The 23945-nt window shown below is 43.2% G+C and overlaps 1 protein-coding gene across 1 annotated transcript in view; it reads right to left on the bottom strand.

Moving 5' to 3' along the window:
* Window positions 1–23945, bottom strand: part of BMP6 (bone morphogenetic protein 6) — a 344682-nt gene that overhangs the window by 108931 nt on the left and 211806 nt on the right. Inside the window, exon 3 of the mRNA XM_077269843.1 lies at window positions 356–548. Coding sequence (XP_077125958.1) covers window positions 356–548 — 193 coding nt within the window. The remainder of the gene's footprint in view (window positions 1–355; window positions 549–23945) is intronic.

Raw genomic sequence — 23945 nt, 5'->3', positions numbered from 1 at the left:
CATTATACCAGTAATCGGAGCTCTAGGTGACACTACGGTGGGGAATGTTGGGCGCTGGATGTGGCTCATGAACCTCTCTCAGAACGGAATGTGGCTCTCAAAGTAAGAAAGGTTGGGGATCTAGAATACTGGAAACATTTGCTGCAAATTGGCAGAGAAGCATTGGAGAGATTCTACATATTCCTTGTGTAATATCGTACACTATTACGATCTGGAGGATGCTTCACAGGCACAGCGGTAATGAATAGCATGGTACTGTTAGAGCATCCTGTAGACCCCTGTTGGAAAACATCTATCTGATAACATGCATTGTGCACTTATTTGTATGTATTGAAAAATGGAAAATGAACATTACCTGTTTCTGTATTCCGTTAATACTTGATAAATGCTGATTAAAAAAGTCTGATTCTCAAAGCTTCCCAGAATGCAGTCCTTGTATATTCGGAATTCTGCGGCTGTCACTGCTTCGCCTTCTGGAATCTGAGATAAATTAAACTTGAATTCCTTATGATGTCTTAGACGAGGTGAAAGTTCCTTTTCATATTCGACTAAAAAAGAAATATTAAGAAAACATCTCAGTGGGCAAATGACTAGCAAGGAATAAAAACCAGAAAAACAAGACTGTCAATACACAAGGGTTTATTTAGATGGTAGATGGATTAAAGGGCAATTAATAGTTATTCTTTCTAAAATGTGAAGTCATACATTTCCTATATCAATTAATTGCTGCTTTAAATCAAAGGAACCTTATTTTTTTTTTTACTTATCGTGAGTGAAAAGCCTGTGAATCCATCATCTGGTCATCTGATGGACATAATGGTGCATGGCTGAGAACAAGACATGGCTCTAATAACTGTGATGTATATAGCCCATGACCAGAACAGGTATCTTTTCATTATTCAATGTATCACCTTTATTTACTAAACAAAATAGCCCTAAAAAAGAACCTTTCACCAGGTTTTTTACATGGAATTTGAGAGAAGCATAATGTAGAGACAGGCAACTTGATTCCGGCAGTGTCACTTACTGGGCTGCTTGCTGTAGTTTTCATAAAATCAATATTAGCAGGAAATTATCACTAGAAGACTAGTAAACCTGCTACAGTGTAGTCCTCCATATTCATGAACTCTGTATAAACATGCCCCCACCATTGATTGGTAGCTTTCTGCCTCTGCACAGTGCACACACAAAGTTGCAAATCAGTGGTGTGGGTGGGGATATACAGATTTCAACATTTAGAGAAAAAGTAGAAAGTGCAGATAAATGGATAGAGAGAGCTGTGCACATGCAACCAACTCTTTATTTTGGATAGTGCACATTTGAGTCTGGTTCTAAAAATAAATGAAGGTCCCATCTATCAGATATATCTAAATGGCATTTCTTCTGGATTCTCATGAGTATTCGAGATGAGACAACTATTTATTGCACATATGAAGTTCCTTAGACATAACCAAAAGGGCATGCCCACAGGACAGGACATGGTCAAAACCTATGCTACATTAGTATTTAAAGAACCATTCCAGTGTTTTTTCCCAGATCTGAAGTGATGTTTCTAATGTACTAATGCCTCCGTTCTTATACTCACCCTCCAACATCTCGGTGCTGCGACGATCTCACGGCGCCATCTTGTAACCGCAACTTCTGCACGGCCTGAAGTTAGAAGTTACATCACTAGGTCTCTATGCAAGTCTATGAGGGCTACAGTACACCGTGCTCTCATAGACTTGCATTGAATAGTGACCTCCGGATCACTTCATGAAATACTGGCGAGATCCGGCAGGTTACAAACTGCCCAAGACCGACGGGAGCGTCGGCCCTAGGAGGTGAAGACGGCTGTAGATAAGTATGAGAGTAGGGACAGGTACCTTAGATTAGAAGCACCACTCCAGCAGTAAAATTAAAATACTACAGCTTACACTTGTTTGATTGCTATTGCATTATAAAGTAAATTTTTATACAGTGAGTCATTGGGTGAATCATATGATATCATAATACTTTGTGTGCAGTTGCAATATAGTAACAATGCAGTAATATTAGTAAAATAATGTAAGCCAGGGTGTAATAAGTAATCATGGGGACTCGTGACACAACCTGGAATGGGCTTCACTTACTTGTTGGGTCCAGTAGAAGCTGCAATGTCTTCTACCATGAAATTTATACCCATGACCTTGATAAATGTGCTAACCATTAAGTATATAAGCCAATACTAATACCTCAGCCTTATGAGGTCTTATCTACATTACAATTATTCCAGGTATGTCATGTAACTACTTGCAGACATGCCAAATCACTCAGGAAACCCATGACCACTAGGAAATGCGGCTTATCACTAGCTCCATTATCAGGAAGTAGCTTTTTATGGATGGAATGTAGCTAAACTTCAAGCAAAGTGAGCTGCCATTGTATGTGGATGAAATCTCCGGCAATTTACTTCGTTTCTTATATTTAAACTACATTGTAGCATTAAAAAAACTATAGTTGTAGGGTTTTTGTTTCTACAGGATCTGGATTTCTCTGTTGCTTATTTACTGCACATTTTTCTAATCACTGGTCATTTCATCTTAGTTTCCTATTATCCTTTTATTTAAAAAATCTCTTTTTTTGTGTGTGAAAAAAAACAAACCTGAACTGATTGGAAACTTAAAAAGTTGAATGAACTTTTGACTTGTGAAAGTTTGTTACTTGCGATCTCTTATCTCCCATGTATATATGTCTCTTCTCATTCTCTCTCATTAGCTTTGTCCTTAGCATAACGAAAATTGTACTTCAGGCACCGTGAACGGAATATCAGTATGAATTACTGCAATATTTAAAACGTAGTTCAGTTTGTCTTTTGGCCATAAAGATCGTAAAGTATTTTAGGCTGTAGACCTACATCTCAGTTGACTTATGATTGAGCTGGACGCAACTGCTGATTAGTTGTGCACTTTCTGCACCCGTCTGGCTTCCACAGCTGGATCAAAAGATTTTACATGTTGGATTAGTTTTGGCATCAATTTCCCTCTAGCATTTCAATAAATAGGGGACGTGCCTCTTAGTATTATGTTCATGAGTCTAGGAAACACAGAACTAACATCCATCACATTGGACTATTGCCCTCTGAAGGCAAGTGTTATAACTGCTTCCATAGGTAAATAATATTCAACCATTAACAAAACTTACGTGCAGGCATCCCTCTACAGCATCCTGAAAACTGACCATTTGGCTTTGTATGAGTCCTGATCCTACAGGGCAAAACTGTAGCCAAAATCCTGGGTCGAAAGGTATACATAAAATTATATAGCAAAGAGAGGTGAGGACAAAATGCCTGAGACCAACGCAACAGAAATATATTAGCGATGAGCGAATGTGCTTGGATAACGTGTTATCCGAGCATTCTCAGTATTATTACAGTATCGTAGGGGTGCTCGAATAATATGTTCGAGTCCCTGCGGTTGCAAATTTTGCCACAACAGCCACAAAACATGCAGCTGCAGGGTCTCAAACATAACCGAGCACGCCCAAGATACCCTAATGACACGGAGAATGCTCGGATAACACATTATCTAAGCACATTCGCTCATCACTAAAACATATCCTTTATTAAATTACATACCGTAATTGATAAATTAAAAACACTTAAAGGGAAGGACAAAAACAGAGCTGACATGGTGAAACATGTTAGGAAGTCGCTATGACAATGTGATATATATGGCATGTACTCGGAAAAGCAGAAAAGATAATTATGCTGAGTAGATATAGTATACCTCTGTTACTGAGTTCTCATCTATTAACATGAAATACTCACCAGATGTTGGTCACAACCCATCCAATCCACACAGGCAAAGAAATCTAACCATAGATATCCATAAATTAAGTTATGTGTAATAATGATAAATTACACATGTATAAAGTATTGAACATACTTGCTGAAATATATTTAATACTCCATACAAAAGACTTTGTTGGTGATGACAGCTTTAAGACACCTCCTGTATTGAGAAACTAGACGCATGCATTGCTTAGGTGTGATTTTGGCCCATTATTCCACACAAACACTTTTCACATCCTAAAGGTCCCATGGGCTCCTTCTATGAAATTTGAGCTTTAGTTTCTTCCATAAATTTTCTATCGGATTCAGGCCAGGTGATTGGCTGGGCCATTCTGGTTATATTATCTTTCTCTGAAATCAATTAAGAGTTTTCTTGCCTGTATGTTTGGGATTATTGTCTTGCTCAAATGTCCTCCCTTGTTTCATCTTCATTATCCTGGTATATGGGAGCAGATTTTTATCAAGAATGTCTCTGTACTTTTGTCCATTCATCCTTTCTTCAATTACCGTATATGCTCGAGTATAAGCCGATAATTTCAGACCATTTTTTTAGGCTGAAATTGTCCCTCTCGGCTTATACTCGAGTCATTCCCAGGGGTCGGCAGGGGAGGGGGAGCGGCAAGTGTCTAATCATACTCACCTGCTCCTGGTGCAGTCCCTGCAAGTCTCTGGTTCTCCGGGCGCTGACAGCATCTTCCTGTATTGAGCGGTCACATGGTACCGCTCATTACAGTAATGAATATGAACCCGACTCCACTCCCATAGGGGTGGAGCCGCATATTCATTACTGTAATAAGCGGAAGAAGAAGCTGTCAGCGCCCGGAGAACCAGGGATGTGCAGGGACCACGCCAGGAGCAGGTGAGTATGACAGGGCCAGTGCACGATATTCACCTGTCCCCGTTCCACCGTTGGCGCCGCTCCGTCTTCCGCGTCCTCTGCAGTGACGCTCATATCAGAGGGCGCAATGACGCGATTAGTGTGCACGCTGTCCTCTTCCTGAACAGTCAATGCAGAGGATGCGGAAGACACAGTGGCACCCAGCGGTGGAACGGGGGACAGATGACTACAGCAAGTGCCTGGGGCCTGAGCGACGAGAAGTCATTTTTTTTTTTTTTATCGCAGCAACAGCATATGGGGCATAATAGTCTATGGAGCATCTTATGGTGCCATAATCAGCATTTGTGCAGCATTATACGGGGCAAATATTTCTATGGAGCATCTTATGGGGCCATGTGCAGCATTATATGGGGCAAATATCTCTATGGAGCATCTTATTGGGCCATAATCAGCATTTGTGGAGCATTATACGGGGCAAATGTGTCTATGGAGCATCTTATGGGGCTATAATCAGCATTTGTGCAGCATTATATGAGGCAAATGTCTGTATGGAGCATCTTATGGGGCCATAATCATTTGTGCAGCATTGTATGGGGAAAATGTCTCTATGGAGCATCTTATCGGGTCATAATCAACATTTGTGCAGCATTATATGGGGCATATTTTAATATGGAGCATCTTATGGGGCCCATCATAAACTGTATGGAGCATTATATGGGGTGTATTTTGTATGGAGCATCTTATGGGGCAATCATGAACTTTATGGAGCATTATATGGGGCTCCTGATTCAATATGGATATTCAAAAACACTTAACCTACTGATTACTCAATTAATTTTACTTTTATTGGTATCTATTTTTATTTTTGACATTTATCGGTAGCTGCTGCATTTTCCACCCTAGTTCCACCCAGTTTTTGTGGCAAAATTAGTGGTCTCGGCTTATATTTGGGTCGGCTTATACTCGAGTATATACGGTATATGAAGTTTGCCAGTGCCATATGCTAAAAATCAGCCTCACACTATGATGTCCCCACCTCCAATTAGTCACGATTCCACCTATCAGTGTGTCTGGATGCAGGGAATGACAGTTCTGCCATCCAATCTAGGACAAGGTCATGCTGAGCTGTCAGTATGGTGATGGACAGCTCACCCGTCCAATTGGATGCAGGGTAGTGCTGAGCTGTCAGTGTCATGAGTGACAGTTTAGCCATCCAATCAGGGCCTGGGCATGCCAGGGCTTCATCCATCTGTCTCTTGTTCAGAGTAATTACCTGGCTATTTAGTCAGCTCTCTGCCTCATATTACTACCAATTGTAACTTTGGGATAGCATCAAAGGTATATATAATATTAAGATATAACTTTTATTCTAGATACTATTAAAACACACTTAATACTTAAAAAGCACAGATAGTGCAACAGTACATAATTCTCTCCATATAAAATATTAATGTATATGGAGATGGATAGTGTACAATTCTAAACTATAGGATAGGTGAACAGCCAAGTGCAACCACTGAACTGTTTCCGTATATGATCAAATGGTCAGCTGGTCACTCACCTCATTATCCAATGCTCATTTTTTATGGACAAAGATAGAGTACTACTTTAACATCTGTAGAACTATATTGATGAGGATAATATCGGATATTGATCCCAGTGTTAAGTACTAATAAATATGAATAATACATTTATGTAATGTGTGCACAATTGTCAACGGTCTAAAGGTGCACTGGTGACTCAAATAGACATACCGGTACTTAAAGTGACCACAATGGTGCGTTTACAATGTTTATACAGAGATATGAAATAAATGGAACATCCTCATGCTCAATGCGGGATGTGTGTGCCTTGTTGTGCTGCTTCGATTACTCCAGCAACATGGCCAGAGCTGATGATACCATCAGCATTAGGCCGGGGTCATACTTGCGAGTGTGATGCGAGAAACTCGCGCAAGTCTCTTGCATCGATATCCGGCACTGCCGCTGGCACTCAGGACCGGAGTGTGTGGCTGCATAGAAATACATGCAGCAGCACAATCCGGTTCCAAGTGCTGGCGGCAGTGCCGGGTATTGATGCGAGAGACTCGCTCTAGTTTCTCGCATCACACTCGCAAGTGTGACCCCGGCCTTACTATACCACTTGCCTGCTGGAAAAAAAAAACACTTTAGGCAATGATGCATGAGGTAGTGGCACAGGAGGAAGAGGAGCAGGAGCAACAGGGACCATTTACACTGTTATCAGGCCTTTCATCCACGCATTACTCAGAGGGTGGGTTCTTGTACCAATAGCAGCCAGGTACACAAGTGTCCAGCCAGGGGACAGTTTTGGAGAAGGAGGAACCATGTTTGTATTATTTAAATAATTTAAAAAAAAAAGGTGTGGGGGACCCTTTATTTTTGATAACCAGTCAAGATAAAGAAGATAGACGAAGAATGCAATCTCCAGCTGTCTGCTTTAACTTGGTTGGGTATGAAAAATGAGGGGGGGGGAGCACAGAGTTGTTTTTTAATTATTTATTTTTTATAATAAGTTGGTGAACGAGGGGAGTGTGGGGGAGTCTTTATTCAAATTAAGTATTTTTTTCCTGCGTGTATTTTTTTAACTATTCAATTACTTGGTTAGTGATGGGGTGTCTAATAGACGCCACCCCATTATTAACCTCTGGGCTTGATGTATGCTGTCAATTCACAGCTGACATCAACCCCAAACTAATGGATGCTCCTTTTCAGGGGCAGCTGCGAGCTGCTATTTTTAGGCTGGGAAGGGCTAAATAACCATGGGCCTTCCCAGCCTGAGAATATCAGCCACCAGCTTTCGGCTTTACTTTGGCTGGTTATCAAACATGAGAGGGACCACAAGTCATTTTTTTTAATTATTGTTATTTTTTAATAATTTAAAAAAACTGTGTGGGGGCTCATCTATATTTCATAACGACATAAAAGCACAAAGCTGAGGGCTGTGGGAACCCATGTCATTTTTTTGCTCTATTTACTTTTTTTATTGCTACTACACATATTTTATTTTATTTTTTTTCACAATCCACATTTGTTTGCAGGGTAATTGGTGATGGGGAAATCAGGGACCACCTTGATATATCCTTTGATTCACATATATATACTTCTTAGTCTAGCAAGACATGTCTAAACATATCCAGCTTTGCCAAGTCATTCTGACTCTTAATTAGAAATGCTGACAGGACAAGGGTGAGGCTAATCAGATGAACCTTGGGACCTCCAACACTACATATCTGTCCACAGTTCACCTCTTATGTAAAAATCACCTGATGAATTAAGAATGATCTCATATGTAATAAACGGCTGATTCGCGCACAAACATAATGTATACGCCTACTCAAAAGAGTATATAACTGACTGCACATAACCAGTAAACTTTATGGTGTCCGAAACAGATCACATCTGTCTCTGTCCCATCATTGCTCGAGCATCCTCATATCTGGCAACCATCCAATATCCCTGGGGGTCTGACTTGCAGACCACCCCAACATCTGCCTGCAGTCACACACATGTTGCTTCCCTTTGCTGCCCTCTAGTGGGTACAAAGAACTTTTTACAGCCTAAAGTTCAGGTTTCCATTGATTTATATGGGGGTTTAGGTCCGTGGTCAAGTTCGGGTCAGGTCCAGGTTCCGAACAGAACTTTTTTTTTAAAGTACGGCCTAACCTGCCAGAACCGAATTTCCACAGATCTACCCAGCATTACTTTGGAATATTTCAACATATCCCAGTTATGTTAGTGGTAAATTTAGGTTAATATTTTTAATTAAAATATCTAGAGTCGAATATGATTAAAATTTTGAAAAATTAGCAATTAACAATATAGTTAATAAAAAATAGTTTACTTATATGTACTTTATGTTTGCATCATTTTTTAAATGTTCTTTTATTTTATTAGGATGTTAAAATATCAGCAACAATTTTTCATTTTGTTTCCAAGTAAATTTACAAATTTTATTTTTTTTTGAAGTGACTTTGAGGGACTTATAAATTATACCCCCCCCCCCCCAAAGTTATACCATTTTTAAAACTAAACTCTTCAAATAATTTAAAATTACTGTCAAGCAGCTTGTTAGCCTTTTCATGTGCTTCATAGAAATAAATATGGAATGAAAAAAAATAGCATTTTCTCCACCAAAATATTGGTTTAGCCTTAATTTTTTATTTATACAAAGAGTAATGTGAGAAAATGGATCCCTCAAATTATTAAGCAATGTTTCCCAAACTCACCAATACTCCTCATGTGGTTGAAAACTATTGTTTGGGCACATAGTGTGGCATTGAAGGTAAAGAGTGCTATCAGATTTCTGGAGTAAAATTTTGACTAGATTGCAGGTGCCATGTTGCATTTTCAGATCTTCTGAGGTGAGAGAAGTTAGTTCAATTTGGAGCGCCCCCACATCAGGGCAATGGGGTACTCGGTACCGGGTCCCGTGGCCCTTTGAGGGGCGTCCAATTAAAGGTGTAGTTTGTCTGGTGTTCGTGACTCTACCTGTTCTGTTCGGTCAGGGTGACCGACGCTGCTTAGGGGTCTGCTGGGGTGATGTGATGGCAGCTAGATGGTATACCTTCCCACAGGTGAAGTATGTCCCCAGGGCTTCCCAGATGTGTAGGTGGTGATGGTGGACGATGTAAGGCGCAATGAATAACGAGGACACAAAGGTTGCAGTCTCTTTACCTTTTACTGAAGACTTCAGCATCCACAGTCCAGAGTACCGTTCACAGGGCAGGCAGAGTCTGGTCGGTCCGAAGGCAAATCCAGAGTTCTCTTAACCAGGTGGAAATCAGTAGCCTTCCTACTAGCGCCTGTGTGTTGTAGTACTTCGCTGCTGAGCACCACGGGATAGTCCTCACAACTTTTGTAGATCTTCTAGATGTTATGTCTTCCTCTCTGTCCCCCAGATGGTATGGATAGGACAAACCCGTTTGACTGGGATGGCCTGAGGCTTGTTTATAGGGACCCTAGAGACGCCCCGACCCCCACAATTTGCCACCGTGTCTTCTTAGGTATTAAGGTCGGGCAGCCAACTTGGAATTGACTGTCCTGCCGGTCCCTGAAGTAATACGTAGAGTCAATTACTCCCTCGGTGTTCCGGCCACCGGCTACGCGCCTCAGAAGGAGGCTGCCGATCTTGGGGCAGAACTCCTCCCGGTATTATCTCCTTGTGCTGTGACTTCGTTTCTCACTCTCCACAATACACTTCGCTTCGTGTCCTTTCTTAGCATGCTGCCGCAATGGGTGCAGGCGCAGCTCCGTAACGTTCTATCTCGTGCTTGGCCTCTGTCAGGATCCCACCCCTGACAGGGACCCTCTGTCTGCAGCTCAGATGTTCCTCCTTCTCCCCCTTTCTGCCTGACAGGTCCTCTCTGGGTTGAACCCAGGTAGCTTCTGACTGACTTCCTATCCAACCCACCAGTTTTACCCGTGTGTGAGGAGTGCTCTAATAGATAGAAGCAAGGCTCCCCCTGGTGGACTGGAGTGTGAAGTGTAGTGTGTGACTTGTGATATCTGGTCAGGTGAACTTCTTTAATACCATCAGACGTAATATCACTCCCCCTGGTGGAAGAGCGACATTACTGCAACGACCAGGGGCACTGCAAATATGTTACACAATTTTTCCTGAACACAGTGATACCCCATATGTGGTTTGATCCTACTACCTGGGCACATGGTAATTCTTGAATGATAATGAGCGCCATCTGGCTTTTGGAATGCAGATTTTGTTTAAATAGACTGTGGGTGCAATTAGTAAATTCCTTGAATTGCCAGGTATTGGCAAATAAATGGTACAATGACAATGAAGTAGAGGTGCTGGCTGGCCCCCACAGTTATCAGACCGCAACCCAATCAAACACTTGTGGGCAGAGTTGAAGAAAAAGCTGTATACATACTCAAATGAGTCGACCAGTATGCACCAACTTAGGGAACGTGTAAAAGAGACCTAGGATAAGATTTTGGTCGAGACATGTTTGAATCTCATCGAGAGCATGCCCAGAAGGATTCAGGCTGTGTTGAAAGTCAAATGTGGATTTACAAAATACTAACAAAATAAGAAACATTAAAATTTGGGCATTTTGGAGCAAAACAGTAACAATGCAAGGACATGACCAGAATCTGCATAACTAATCATATGGAAGTCATATTTATGTATGAGATAGCCAAGATGATTTTCTATAAAATGATGTTAGTCTCACGTTCAAAGCAGTAGTGGATGGTGAGATATGGAGCCTGAAAGCCAAAAGTTCAAAACATTGAAAACATCGATACCCTTTTGCTCATCAGTGTATATGTATATGTTTATATATACACATATATGATACATATATTTCTATGAGAGCGTTTAGCGCATAAAAAAGGCCAATTTTATGTGTACCTGGTAGCCACTTTATGGCATCTCTCTTATACCGTAAAGTGGCTACCAGGTACACATAAAATTGGCCTTTTTTATGCGCTAAACGCTCTCATTTTTCATATTTTTTGTGCAGTAATGCAGTTCAATTTCTGTGTTTCATTTTTGCATGTGTTAGCGCTGCAGTGTGCTGCCTTTTTTGCTTGACTGTATAGGAGTTGGTGACTCTAAGGTTCAGCACCTGTTCACACTTGATCTATGTTTGGATGTGACGGTCAGTTTTTTCAAATTACATATATTTCTATATCTGTATGTTATGACTATTAGTATTTTGTAACTACTAACCCTGGGGAATGGCTCCAGTTAATCATGTGTTGGCCTAGCTCCAGACATGACCACTTCAGGCTGAGCTCATCTTCTGTTTACCTGTCTGGTGTAATAGGCACTAGTCCAATAAATTTCAGATTTATTAACATTTTTTCTAATAGATCATCTGCAACACTAAAGAGCCATAAAATGCCTTACGTATAAATACATTTAAGAAAGACTGTTCTCTTCTTCATAAAGTGAATGCATAACATAAACATTTTGGTCTCTCCTCATTATTTTTAGCTGTGTCCTTTTAATGATGCTTAGGGCATTGAGCAATGGCCAAATATGACAGAAGGTCCTGCTTAGATGTGACATGATATAGAAGGGTTAATTGTTTTTCCTTTAATTGCTAGAATTTGTGCTTATAATGTAGTAGCCTTATAGTCTCCTGTAGCGCCCCCACTGCCGCAGGGCCGAGGGGTACCCGGTACCGGGCCTCTGAGTCTCTGTTCTGGGGTTGTCACGGTGGCTAGACCCGGTCCGTGACCCTGCTGAGGGGCGTACAATGAAGGTGGAGGTATGGTGATGATGTTATGATGTGGTGCAGGTCGCAGTAAATAACGAGGACACAAGGTTGCAGTCTCTTTACCTTTTTACTGAAGGCTTCAGGATCCTCAGTCCGGAATACGGTTAACCAGGCTGCGCAAGTCCGGCCGGTCCGATGGCACCTCCAGTGTTCCCTTTGCAGGTGGAAATCTGTGCCTACCTTCTAGCTCTTGTGTGTTGTGGTCCTCCCCTGCTGTGCTTACGGGATAGTCCCCACAACTGTTGTGTCTGTTTCTGAAGTTCCCTCACAACTCGATTATGATGTTCTGCTTCGTCCCCCAGATGATATGGCTAGGACGCACCCATATGACGGGTAGGCTCGGAGGTCTTCCGGGACCCTAGAGTCGCCCCTCTCCAAATGTTGCCCCCTATGTCTTCTTAGGTGATTTGAGTGAGACAGCCCGCCTATAACTGACTGTCCTGCCGTAGGTTTGAAGTAAGGCCTGGAGCTCTATACTTCCTCGGCGTTCCGGCCACCGGCTACGCGCCTCAGTAGGATGTTGCCTCGTCTTACAGCACGACTCCTACTGGTGTTTCTCCTTGTTGCGTTGATCTCGTTTCTCACTCAGCACAATAAACCTCGCTTCTTGTCCTTTCTTGGGGTACCGCCGCGACGAAGTGCAGGCGCGGTCCCGTAACGTTCTCTCTGTTCGCTAGGCCTCTGTCAGGATCCCACCCCTGACAGGGACCCCCCTGAATCTTCCCCTGCAACACCCTCTGCCACAGGATGTTGCCTGGTTCCAACCCAGTCAGCTTCTAACTAACTTCCTACCTAACCCCCAGTTTTACCAGATTGTGAGGAGTGGCCTAATACATAGCACCCTGTTGTGAATTTACCTTTTGGCTCCCTCTAGTGGCTACTAGTGATTTTACTCTGGGTATGTCATTCATCCCTTGTATTCTCACCTGGGTCGTTAGGTCAGGGGTGTTGCTATATAAGCTCCCTGGACCTTCAGTTCAATGCCTGGCAACGTTGATATCAGAGCTAATCTGTAGTGCTCTGGTCTTCTGATCCTGGTTCCTGCTTGATTAAGCTAAGTCTGCTTTCTTGCTTTTTGCTATTTGTTTTTGTTTGCATTTCTGTCCAGCTTGTATATAATCTGTTTCCTGACCTTGCTGGAAGCTCTAGGGTGGCTGGTGTTCTCCCCCCGGGCCGTTAGACGGTTCGGGGGTTCTTGAATCTCCAGCGTGGATTTTGATAGGGTTTTTGTTGACCATATAAGTTATCTTACTACATTCTGCTATTAGTAAAGTGGGCCTCTCTTTGCTAAAATCTAGTTCATCTCTGTGTTTGTCATTTCCTCTTACCTCACCGTTATTATTTGTGGGGGGCTACTATCCTACTTTTGGGGTCTATTCTCTGGAGGCAAGAGAGGTCTTTGTTTTCCTCTTCTAGGGGTAGTTAGTCCTCCGGCTGGCGCGAGACATCTAGCGACCAACGTAGGCATGTTCCCCGGCTACTGCTAGTGTTGGCGTTAGGAGTAGATATATGGTCAACCCAGTTACCACTGCCCTATGAGCTGGATTTTTGTACGTCGCAGACTTACTTGTTTCTCTGAGACCCTCGCCATTGGGGTCATAACAGCACCCTTAGCTCCCCTTGGAGGCCAGACTGTGAAGTGTATTGGTGTCTGTGATACCTGGTCAGGTGAACTCCTTCAGTGCCATCAGACGTACCATAGCCCCCCTTAGCGGCGGAGCATCAGTACTGCAACGACCAGGACTCTGGGGCGCTGCACTCCGATTCAAAAACAACAAAAACTCTGCAAATTGGGAGAAAAGATGCACTTTATAGCATTGATAAAGTTATGGACAATATATAGCTGCAGTAACGTAATGAAGACTGGATCACACAAATTATCAGTGGTCGGTAACTTGACTTATTTTACAATTCATATTATTTTTGGCTAGAGGGTTTCTTTTTTGTTAAGGGTAATACGAAACATACCATGTAAGACTGTTTGAATGACAGGTCCAAATTTTGACCACAATATTGCCAGGGGACACTACATACAAATACCTAGCTTAGAACAAAAAAAGGGTTTAACATGAGAAATTCTCTCTGCGGTGGTTTACTGTTTGCTTAAAAAAATATTTAAAAATAGCCAATAACCTCAGAAGAACTTCATTTGAAAGGTGATTGTGAAATAATTCTTTTAACAATTTTGTGGTTTAAAATACATAACTTATAGGCATTTGTTGAAGGTAAATTAAATTATTTTATGTTTTTTCTCTAAATTACAGTGTAAGCTCTAGTGACCAGCGGGGTCCTCTCTCTCTTCTAGAGAATATAAGCTCTTATGGTCTGGGGGTCCTGTCCCGTTAAGAGTATAAGCATTTATGGTCGGTGGGGTCCCCTGTCTCACTTCTGTAGAGTGTAAACTCTTACGGTCTTTGGGGTCCTATTTCTCTCTCTTGTAGAGTAAAGGCTCCAATAGTCAGTGAGGTACTCTCTCCTGTAGAGTGTAAGCTCTTATGATCTCCTGTAGAGTATAAGCTTTTATGGTCAGTGGGGTCCTCTGTCTCTCTTCTCTAGGGTATAAGCTCTTATGATCAGCGGCGTCCCCTCTCTCCTGTAGAGTGTAAGCGCTTATGTTCAACTGGGTTCTTTCTCTCTTCTCCTCATGTGTATTTTCCAGGTAATTACAAACTTTCCAGTATTGAAATTCATTCAATTTTTTTAAATTAAAATTCAGCAAAGTCAGTAAATTCAAATTTCAAAGGATCTGCTCATCTCACTGAGATTTGCACTAATTTTTGACTAAAATTCAGTGAATTCAAATTTCAAAGGATACGATCATCTCTAGATTTATCCAACTAAGTCTGTAAGCTACTCATTTTCTAAGACTTAAGAGCAGACCTGGGTAAATTGTAGCCCACTGGCTACATCTGGCCCCCTGGCTGATTTAGTCCGGCCTGCAGACCGAGATTGCCCAAAGGTTTAAAACACTGGCACATGGGCCGCATGATAGGGCATGCTGATAGTGGTAAATACTATAATGGAGGACAGAGCCGCCTCCAACTCCTTCTTCCACCAATCAGCATGTGCGACTGAGACAGCAGACGTGATGATGTTACTACATATCTGCTGTGCGTAGCGTCATTGCACACAGCAAAGACCAGAGCAGAGTGCCAGGGGAATGGGAGCAAGGTGAGTATGTGTTGGTTTTATTTTTTTTTTATATGTGTGTGAGATGTGTGTTTGTACAGTATATAGAGGACTACGTGAAAGATCATACTAAACATTGAGAGGCTATGGAGAGCTCATACTGAATATAGACATGCTATGAGAAGGCTCATACTGTATATAAAGGGAATGTGGGGGCTCACCCTGTATTGTTGTGAGTACTCCATGTGCCATCATATGATACATCTATACCCCACCTAATTTCTAGAGAAGATTGAGGCACATGGATATGCAGTACTGGTTACACCACTGATCCACACTATGGTCATGCGCATAAGCCTTAAAGTTGAGTATACATGTAGCCAAACAATTGGGTTAAAATAGATTTGCGGCCAACATATTACCACATACCCTAAAAATCTATTAAGAAGGTTTTCTTCTGGTACAACCTGTTAGCATGAGAATACATTGCCAAGCTAGAAAATTCTGTTGGTATTATACTGAGTTCCTACAGAACAGCTTTACTGCACCGTAACAGGCTATATAGGTTGTATAAAGCTAGGTACACATTACATTTGTGCCCACTATCGGTTGCATACGGTCAGGAGGTATGAGCCTAACAGAGGCCACAGTCAGCATTAATGAGGAAGATCTGTCCACTATAAGAGCTCACTGTAAAAAAAAGTATACAAACAGAAAAACTGACCAGCAAATCCAAACGAGTGTGTACAGGTTGCAGCTAAGACAAAAATATACTGTTGCACTCCAGAGTTTACATACCCCGGCCGAATTTTTGCTTTCTTTGCCTTTTTTCAGAGAGTATGAATGATAACACCAAAACTTTTTCTCCACTCATGGTCAGTGGTTGGGTGAAGCCATTTATTGTCAGACTACTGTGTTTTCTCTTTTTATATCATAATGACAACCCAAAACATCCAAATGACCTTGGTCAAAAGGTCACATACCCCATTTCTTAATACCATGTATTGCTCCCTCTAACATCAAAGACAGCTTGAAGTCTTTTGTGGTAGTTGTCGATGAAGTTCTTTACTTTCTCAGATGGTAAAGCTGCCCACTCTTCTTGGCAAAAAGCCTCCAGTTCCTGTAAATTCCTGGGCTGTCTAGCATGAACTGTGTGCTCGAGATCTCCCCAGAGTGGTTCAATGATATTGAGGTCAGGACACTGAGATGGCCAATCCAGAACCTTCACTTTATTCTGCTGTAGCCAATGACAGGTTGACTTGACCTTGTGTTTTGGATCGTTGTCATGTTGGAACGTTCAAGTACATCCCATGCGCAGCTTCTTGGCTGATGAGTGCAAATTTGCCTCCTGTATTTGCTGATAACATGCTGCATTCATCTTTCCTTCAACTTTGACCAAGTTTCCTGTGCCTTTGTAGCTCACACATCCCCAAAACATCAGTGATCCACCTCCGTGCTTTACAGTAGGAATGCTGTTCCGTTCATCATAGGCCTTGTTGACGTTTATGGTTGTGGCCAAAAAGTTCAATTTTGGGATCATCACTACAAATTACCATGTTCCAGAAATTTTGAGGCTTGTCTCTGTGCTGTTTTGCGTATTATAGGCGAGATAATTTGTGACATTTGCGCCGTAATGGCTTTCTTCTGGCGACTTGACCATGCAGCCCATTTTTCTTCAAACTAATTTTCAAAGAGTCCTGTATTTCAGCTGATGTTATTTGTGGGTTTTTCTTTGCATCCTGAACAATTTAACTGGCAGTTGTGGATGACATTTTTGTTGGTCTAACTGACCGTGGGTTTGTTTTTACAGAGCCCCTGATTTTCCATTTGTTAATCACAGTTTGAATGCTGCTGACTGGCATTATCAATTCATTTGATTTTTTTGTATCCCTTTCCTGCTTATACAGTTCAACGACCTTTTCCAATACATCTGTTGACAATTATTTTGCTTTCCCCATGACTCACAATCCAGAAATGTCAATGGCTGGATGAAAGATGCAAGAGTCTGTCTGGATCCCAGAAACTCACTCAGCTTTTATGAACACACACTGATTACATGCAAACAGGTGACAGGTGAGGATGTTACCTTTAGTAGCCATTCAAACCCATTTGTGTCAACTTCTGTGCATGTTATCAGGCCAAAATCACCAGGATATATGAACTTTTGATCAGGGTCATTTGGATGTTTTGGGTTGTCATTATGATTTAACCCCTTAATCCCATCTGACGTACTATCCCGTCGAGGTGGGGTGGGCCTTAATTCCCACCGACGGGATAGTACGTTGTTGTGAATTTACTTTTTGCTCCCTCTAGTGGTTACTAGTTTTTTGACTCTGGTTTTTCTGTCATTCCTTTTATCCGCACCTGGGTCGTTAGTTAAGGGTGTTGCTATTTAAGCTCCCTGGACCTTCAGTTCAATGCCTGGCAACGTAGTTATCAGAGCTAGTCTGCTGTGCTCTTGTCTACTGATCCTGGTTCCAGTTATATCAGCTAAGTCCGCTTTTTGCTTTTTGCTATTTTGTTTTGGTTTTGTATTTTTGTCCAGCTTGTTCCAAATATATATCCTGACCTTTGCTAGAAGCTCTAGGGGGCTGGTGTTCTCCCCCCGGACCGTTAGACGGTTCGGGGGGTTCTTGAATTTCCAGTGTGGATTTTGATAGGGTTTTTGTTGACCATATAAGTTACCTTTCTTTATTCTGCTATCAGTAAGCGGGCCTCTCTGTGCTAAACCTGGTTCATTTCTGTGTTTGTCATTTCCTCTTACCTCACCGTTATTATTTGTGGGGGGCTTCTATCCAGCTTTGGGGTCCCCTTCTCTGGAGGCAAGAAAGGTCTTTTGTTTTCCTCTACTAGGGGTAGCTAGATTCTCCGGCTGGAGCGTGTCATCTAGAATCAACGTAGGAATGATCCCCGGCTACTTCTAGTGTTGGCGTTAGGAGTAGATATATGGTCAACCCAGCTACCACTGCCCTATGAGCTGGATTTTTGTATTCTGCAGACTTCCACGTTCCTCTGAGACCCTCGCCATTGGGGTCATAACAGTTTGCCAGGCCAGTATTAAATGTTTAATGCATTGCAGAAGAGGGATTATAAGAAAGAAGATTCTGAGTTTTTTTTTTTTTTTTTCTTCTTCCCCTTTACCTCAGAGTGGCTATGCTTGCTGCAGACATGAATGTCCAGACCTTGATTACAAGTGTGGACCAGCTGGCTACTCGTGTGCAGGGCATACAAGACTATGTTATCAGTAATCCTAGGTCAGAACCTAAAATACCGATTCCTGAACTGTTTTCCGGAGACAGGTTTAAGTTTAGGAATTTTGTGAATAATTGTAAATTGTTTTTGTCCCTGAGACCCTGTTCATCTGGAGACTCTGCTCAGCAAGTAAAAATTGTTATTTCGTTCTTACGGGGCGACCCTCAGGATTGGGCTTTTTCGCTGGCGCCAGGAGATCCGGCATTGGCTGATATTAATGCGTTTTTTCTGGCGCTCGGTTTACTTTATGAGGAACCCAATCTTGAGATTCAGGCAGAAAAGGCCTTGCTGGCTATGTCTCAGGGGAAGGACGAGGCTGAAGTGTACTGCCAAAAATTTCGGAGATGGTCCGTGCTGACACATTGGAACGAGTGTGCACTGGCCGCTAATTTTAGAAATGGCCTTTCTGAAGCCATTAAGAATGTTATGGTGGGTTTTCCCATTCCCACAGGTCTGAATGATACTATGGCACTGGCTATTCAAATTGACCGGCGGTTGCGGGAGCGCAAAACCGCAAATTCCCTCATGGTGTTGTCTGAACAGACACCTAATTCGGTGCAATGTGATAGAAAAATCGCAAATTCCCTCATGGTGTTGTCTGAACAGACACCTGATTTAATGCAATGTGATAGAATCCTGACTAGAAATGAGCGGAAAATTCATAGACGCCGGAATGGCTTGTGCTACTACTGTGGTGATTCTACACATATTATCTCAGCATGCTCTAAACGTATAGCTAAGGTTGTTAGTCCTGTCACCGTTGGTAATTTGCAACCTAAATTTATTCTGTCTGTAACTTTGATTTGCTCACTGTCGTCTTTTCCTGTCATGGCGTTTGTAGATTCAGGTGCTGCCCTGAGTCTTATGGATCTGTCATTTGCTAAGCACTGTGGTTTTACTCTTGAACCATTAGAAAATCCTATTCCTCTTAGGGGTATTGATGCTACGCCATTGGCAGCAAATAAACCGCAGTATTGGACACAGGTTACCATGTGCATGACTCCTGAACACCGCGAGGTGATACGTTTCCTGGTTTTACATAAAATGCATGATTTGGTTGTTTTAGGGCTGCCATGGTTACAGACCCATAATCCAGTCCTGGACTGGAAGGCTATGTCAGTCTCAAGTTGGGGCTGTCGTGGTATTCATGGGGATTCCCTGCCTGTGTCTATTGCTTCTTCTACGCCTTCGGAAGTTCCGGAGTATTTGTCTGATTATCAGGATGTCTTCAGTGAGTCTGAGTCCAGTGCACTGCCTCCTCATAGGGACTGTGACTGTGCTATAGATTTGATCCCAGGCAGTAAATTTCCTAAGGGAAGACTGTTTAATCTGTCGGTACCTGAACATACCGCTATGCGTTCATATATCAAGGAGTCTCTAGAGAAAGGACATATTCGTCCGTCTTCTTCCCCTCTTGGTGCGGGATTCTTTTTTGTGGCAAAAAAGGACGGATCTTTGAGACCTTGTATTGATTATCGGCTTTTAAATAAGATCACTGTCAAATTTCAGTATCCTTTACCGCTGTTGTCTGACTTGTTTGTCCGGATTAAAGGTGCCAAGTGGTTCACCAAGATAGATCTTCGTGGTGCGTACAACCTTGTGCGCATTAAGCAAGGTGATGAATGGAAAACCGCATTCAATACGCCCGAAGGTCATTTTGAGTACTTGGTGATGCCTTTTGGGCTCTCCAATGCGCCTTCAGTTTTTCAGTCCTTTATGCATGACATTTTCCGGAAGTATCTGGATAAATTTTTGATTGTTTATCTGGATGATATTTTGGTTTTTTCTGATAATTGGGATTCGCATGTGGAGCAGGTCAGGTTGGTCTTTAAAATTTTGCGTGAAAATTCTTTGTTTGTCAAGGGCTCAAAGTGTCTCTTTGGTGTACAGAAGGTTCCCTTTTTGGGGTTCATTTTTTCCCCTTCTGCTGTGGAGATGGACCCAGTCAAGGTCCGAGCTATTCTTGATTGGACTCAGCCCTCGTCAGTTAAGAGTCTACAGAAGTTCTTGGGTTTCGCTAACTTCTACCGTCGTTTTATCGCTAATTTTTCTAGCATTGTGAAACCTTTGACGGATATGACCAAGAAGGGCTCCGATGTAGCTAACTGGGCTCCTGCTGCCGTGGAGGCTTTCCAGGAGTTGAAACGCCGGTTTACTTCGGCGCCTGTTTTGTGCCAGCCCGATGTCTCACTTCCCTTTCAGGTTGAGGTGGATGCTTCAGAGATTGGAGCAGGGGCCGTTTTGTCGCAGAGAGGCCCTGGTTGCTCTGTTATGAAACCTTGTGCCTTTTTCTCTAGGAAGTTTTCGCCTGCCGAGCGAAATTATGATGTGGGCAATCGGGAGTTGTTGGCCATGAAATGGGCATTTGAGGAGTGGCGTCATTGGCTCGAGGGTGCTAAGCATCGTGTGGTGGTCTTGACTGATCACAAAAATCTGATGTATCTCGAGTCTGCTAAACGCCTTAATCCGAGACAGGCCCGCTGGTCATTGTTTTTCTCCCGCTTTGATTTTGTTGTCTCGTATTTACCAGGTTCAAAGAATGTGAAGGCCGATGCTCTTTCTAGGAGCTTTGTGCCTGATGCTCCTGGAGTCGCTGATCCTGTTGGTATTCTTAAAGATGGAGTTATCTTGTCAGCTATTTCTCCGGATCTGCGACGTGTGTTGCAGAGATTTCAGGCTGATAGGCCTGAGTCTTGTCCACCTGACAGACTGTTTGTCCCGGATAAGTGGACCAGCAGAGTCATTTCCGAGGTTCATTCCTCGGTGTTGGCAGGTCACCCGGGAATTTTTGGCACCAGAGATCTGGTGGCCAGGTCCTTTTGGTGGCCTTCCTTGTCAAGGGATGTGCGGTCATTTGTGCAGTCCTGTGGGACTTGTGCTCGAGCTAAGCCTTGCTGTTCTCGTGCCAGCGGTTTGCTCTTGCCCTTGCCTGTCCCGAAGAGACCTTGGACACATATCTCCATGGATTTCATTTCTGATCTTCCGCTATCCCAGGGCATGTCCGTTATCTGGGTGATATGTGATCGCTTCTCAAAGATGGTCCATTTGGTTCCTTTGCCTAAGCTGCCTTCCTCTTCCGATCTGGTTCCTGTGTTTTTCCAGAACGTGGTTCGTTTGCACGGCATCCCTGAGAATATTGTGTCAGACAGAGGATCCCAGTTCGTTTCCAGATTCTGGCGATCCTTTTGTAGTAGGATGGGCATTGATTTGTCGTTTTCGTCTGCTTTCCATCCTCAGACTAATGGACAGACGGAGCGAACCAATCAGACTTTGGAGGCTTATTTGAGGTGTTTTGTCTCTGCTGATCAGGACGATTGGGTGACATTCTTGCCGTTGGCTGAGTTTGCCCTTAATAATCGGGCTAGTTCCGCCACCTTGGTTTCGCCTTTTTTCTGCAACTCTGGTTTCCATCCTCGCTTTTCTTCGGGTCATGTGGAGCCTTCTGACTGTCCTGGGGTGGATTCTGTGGTGGATAGGTTGCAGCGGATCTGGAATCATGTGGTGGACAACTTGAAGTTGTCACAGGAGAGGGCTCAGCGCTTTGCCAACCGCCGCCGCGGTGTGGGTCCCCGACTACGCGTTGGGGATTTGGTATGGCTTTCTTCCCGCTTTGTTCCTATGAAGGTCTCCTCTCCCAAATTTAAACCTCGTTTTATTGGGCCTTACAAGATATTGGAAATCCTTAATCCTGTATCTTTTCGTCTGGATCTTCCTGTGTCGTTTGCTATTCACAATGTATTTCATAGGTCCTTGTTGCGGCGGTACATTGTGCCTATAGTTCCTTCTGCTGAGCCTCCTGCTCCGGTGTTGGTTGAGGGCGAGTTGGAGTACGTGGTGGAGAAGATCTTGGATTCTCGCCTCTCCAGGCAGAGGCTTCAGTACCTGGTCAAGTGGAGGGGCTATGGTCAGGAGGATAATTCCTGGGTGGTCGCCTCTGATGTTCATGCGGCCGATTTAGTTTGTGCCTTTCATGCCGCTCATCCTGATCGCCCTGGTGGTCGTGGTGAGGGTTCGGTGACCCCTCACTAAGGGGGGGTACTGTTGTGAATTTACTTTTTGCTCCCTCTAGTGGTTACTAGTTTTTTGACTCTGGTTTTTCTGTCATTCCTTTTATCCGCACCTGGGTCGTTAGTTAAGGGTGTTGCTATTTAAGCTCCCTGGACCTTCAGTTCAATGCCTGGCAACGTAGTTATCAGAGCTAGTCTGCTGTGCTCTTGTCTACTGATCCTGGTTCCAGTTATATCAGCTAAGTCCGCTTTTTGCTTTTTGCTATTTTGTTTTGGTTTTGTATTTTTGTCCAGCTTGTTCCAAATATATATCCTGACCTTTGCTAGAAGCTCTAGGGGGCTGGTGTTCTCCCCCCGGACCGTTAGACGGTTCGGGGGGTTCTTGAATTTCCAGTGTGGATTTTGATAGGGTTTTTGTTGACCATATAAGTTACCTTTCTTTATTCTGCTATCAGTAAGCGGGCCTCTCTGTGCTAAACCTGGTTCATTTCTGTGTTTGTCATTTCCTCTTACCTCACCGTTATTATTTGTGGGGGGCTTCTATCCAGCTTTGGGGTCCCCTTCTCTGGAGGCAAGAAAGGTCTTTTGTTTTCCTCTACTAGGGGTAGCTAGATTCTCCGGCTGGAGCGTGTCATCTAGAATCAACGTAGGAATGATCCCCGGCTACTTCTAGTGTTGGCGTTAGGAGTAGATATATGGTCAACCCAGCTACCACTGCCCTATGAGCTGGATTTTTGTATTCTGCAGACTTCCACGTTCCTCTGAGACCCTCACCATTGGGGTCATAACAGTACGTCATAGCGATCGGCCGCGCTCACGGGGGGAGCGCGGCCGATCGCGGCCGGGTGTCAGCTGCCTATCGCAGCTGACATCCGGCACTATGTGCCAGGAGCGGTCACGGACCGCCCCCGGCACATTAACCCCCGGCACACCACGATCAAACATGATCGCAGTGTACCGGCGGTATAGGGAAGCATCACGCAGGGAGGGGGCTCCCTGCGGGCTTCCCTGAGACCCCCGGAGCAACGCGATGTGATCGCGTTGCTCCGAGGGTCTCCTACCTTCTTTCTCCCTGCAGGTCCCGGATCCAAGATGGCCGCGGCATCCGGGTCCTGCAGGGAGAAAGGTGGCTTACCGAGTGCCTGCTCAGAGCAGACGCTTGGTAAGCCTGCAGCCCTGCACAGCAGATCGCAGATCTGACAGAGTGCTGTGCACACTATCAGATCATCGATCTGTAATGTCCCCCCCTGGGACAAAGTAAAAAAGTAAAAAAAAAAATGTTCCACATGTGTAAAAAAAAAAAAAAAAATCCTAAATAAATAATAAAAAAAAAATATATATTATTCCCATAAATACATTTCTTTATCTAAATAAAAAAAACAAAACAATAAAAGTACACATATTTAGTATCGCCGCGTCCGTAATGACCCAACCTATAAAACAGCCCCACTAGTTAACCCCTTCAGTAAACACCGGAAGAGAAAAAAAAAAAAAACGAGGCAAAAAACAACGCTTTATTACCATACCGCCGAACAAAAAGAGGAATAACACGCGATCAAAAAGACTGATATAAAAAATCATGGTTTTGTTGAAAACGTCATCTTGTCCCGCAAAAAACGAGCCACCATATAGCATCATCAGCAA

This window comes from Ranitomeya variabilis, chromosome 6, assembly GCF_051348905.1.
Source record: "Ranitomeya variabilis isolate aRanVar5 chromosome 6, aRanVar5.hap1, whole genome shotgun sequence".
In the NCBI taxonomy this organism is placed as follows: domain Eukaryota; kingdom Metazoa; phylum Chordata; class Amphibia; order Anura; family Dendrobatidae; genus Ranitomeya; species Ranitomeya variabilis.
The sequence above is the reverse complement of the archived record's forward strand: the minus strand, read 5'-3'. Positions and strand labels throughout refer to the sequence as shown.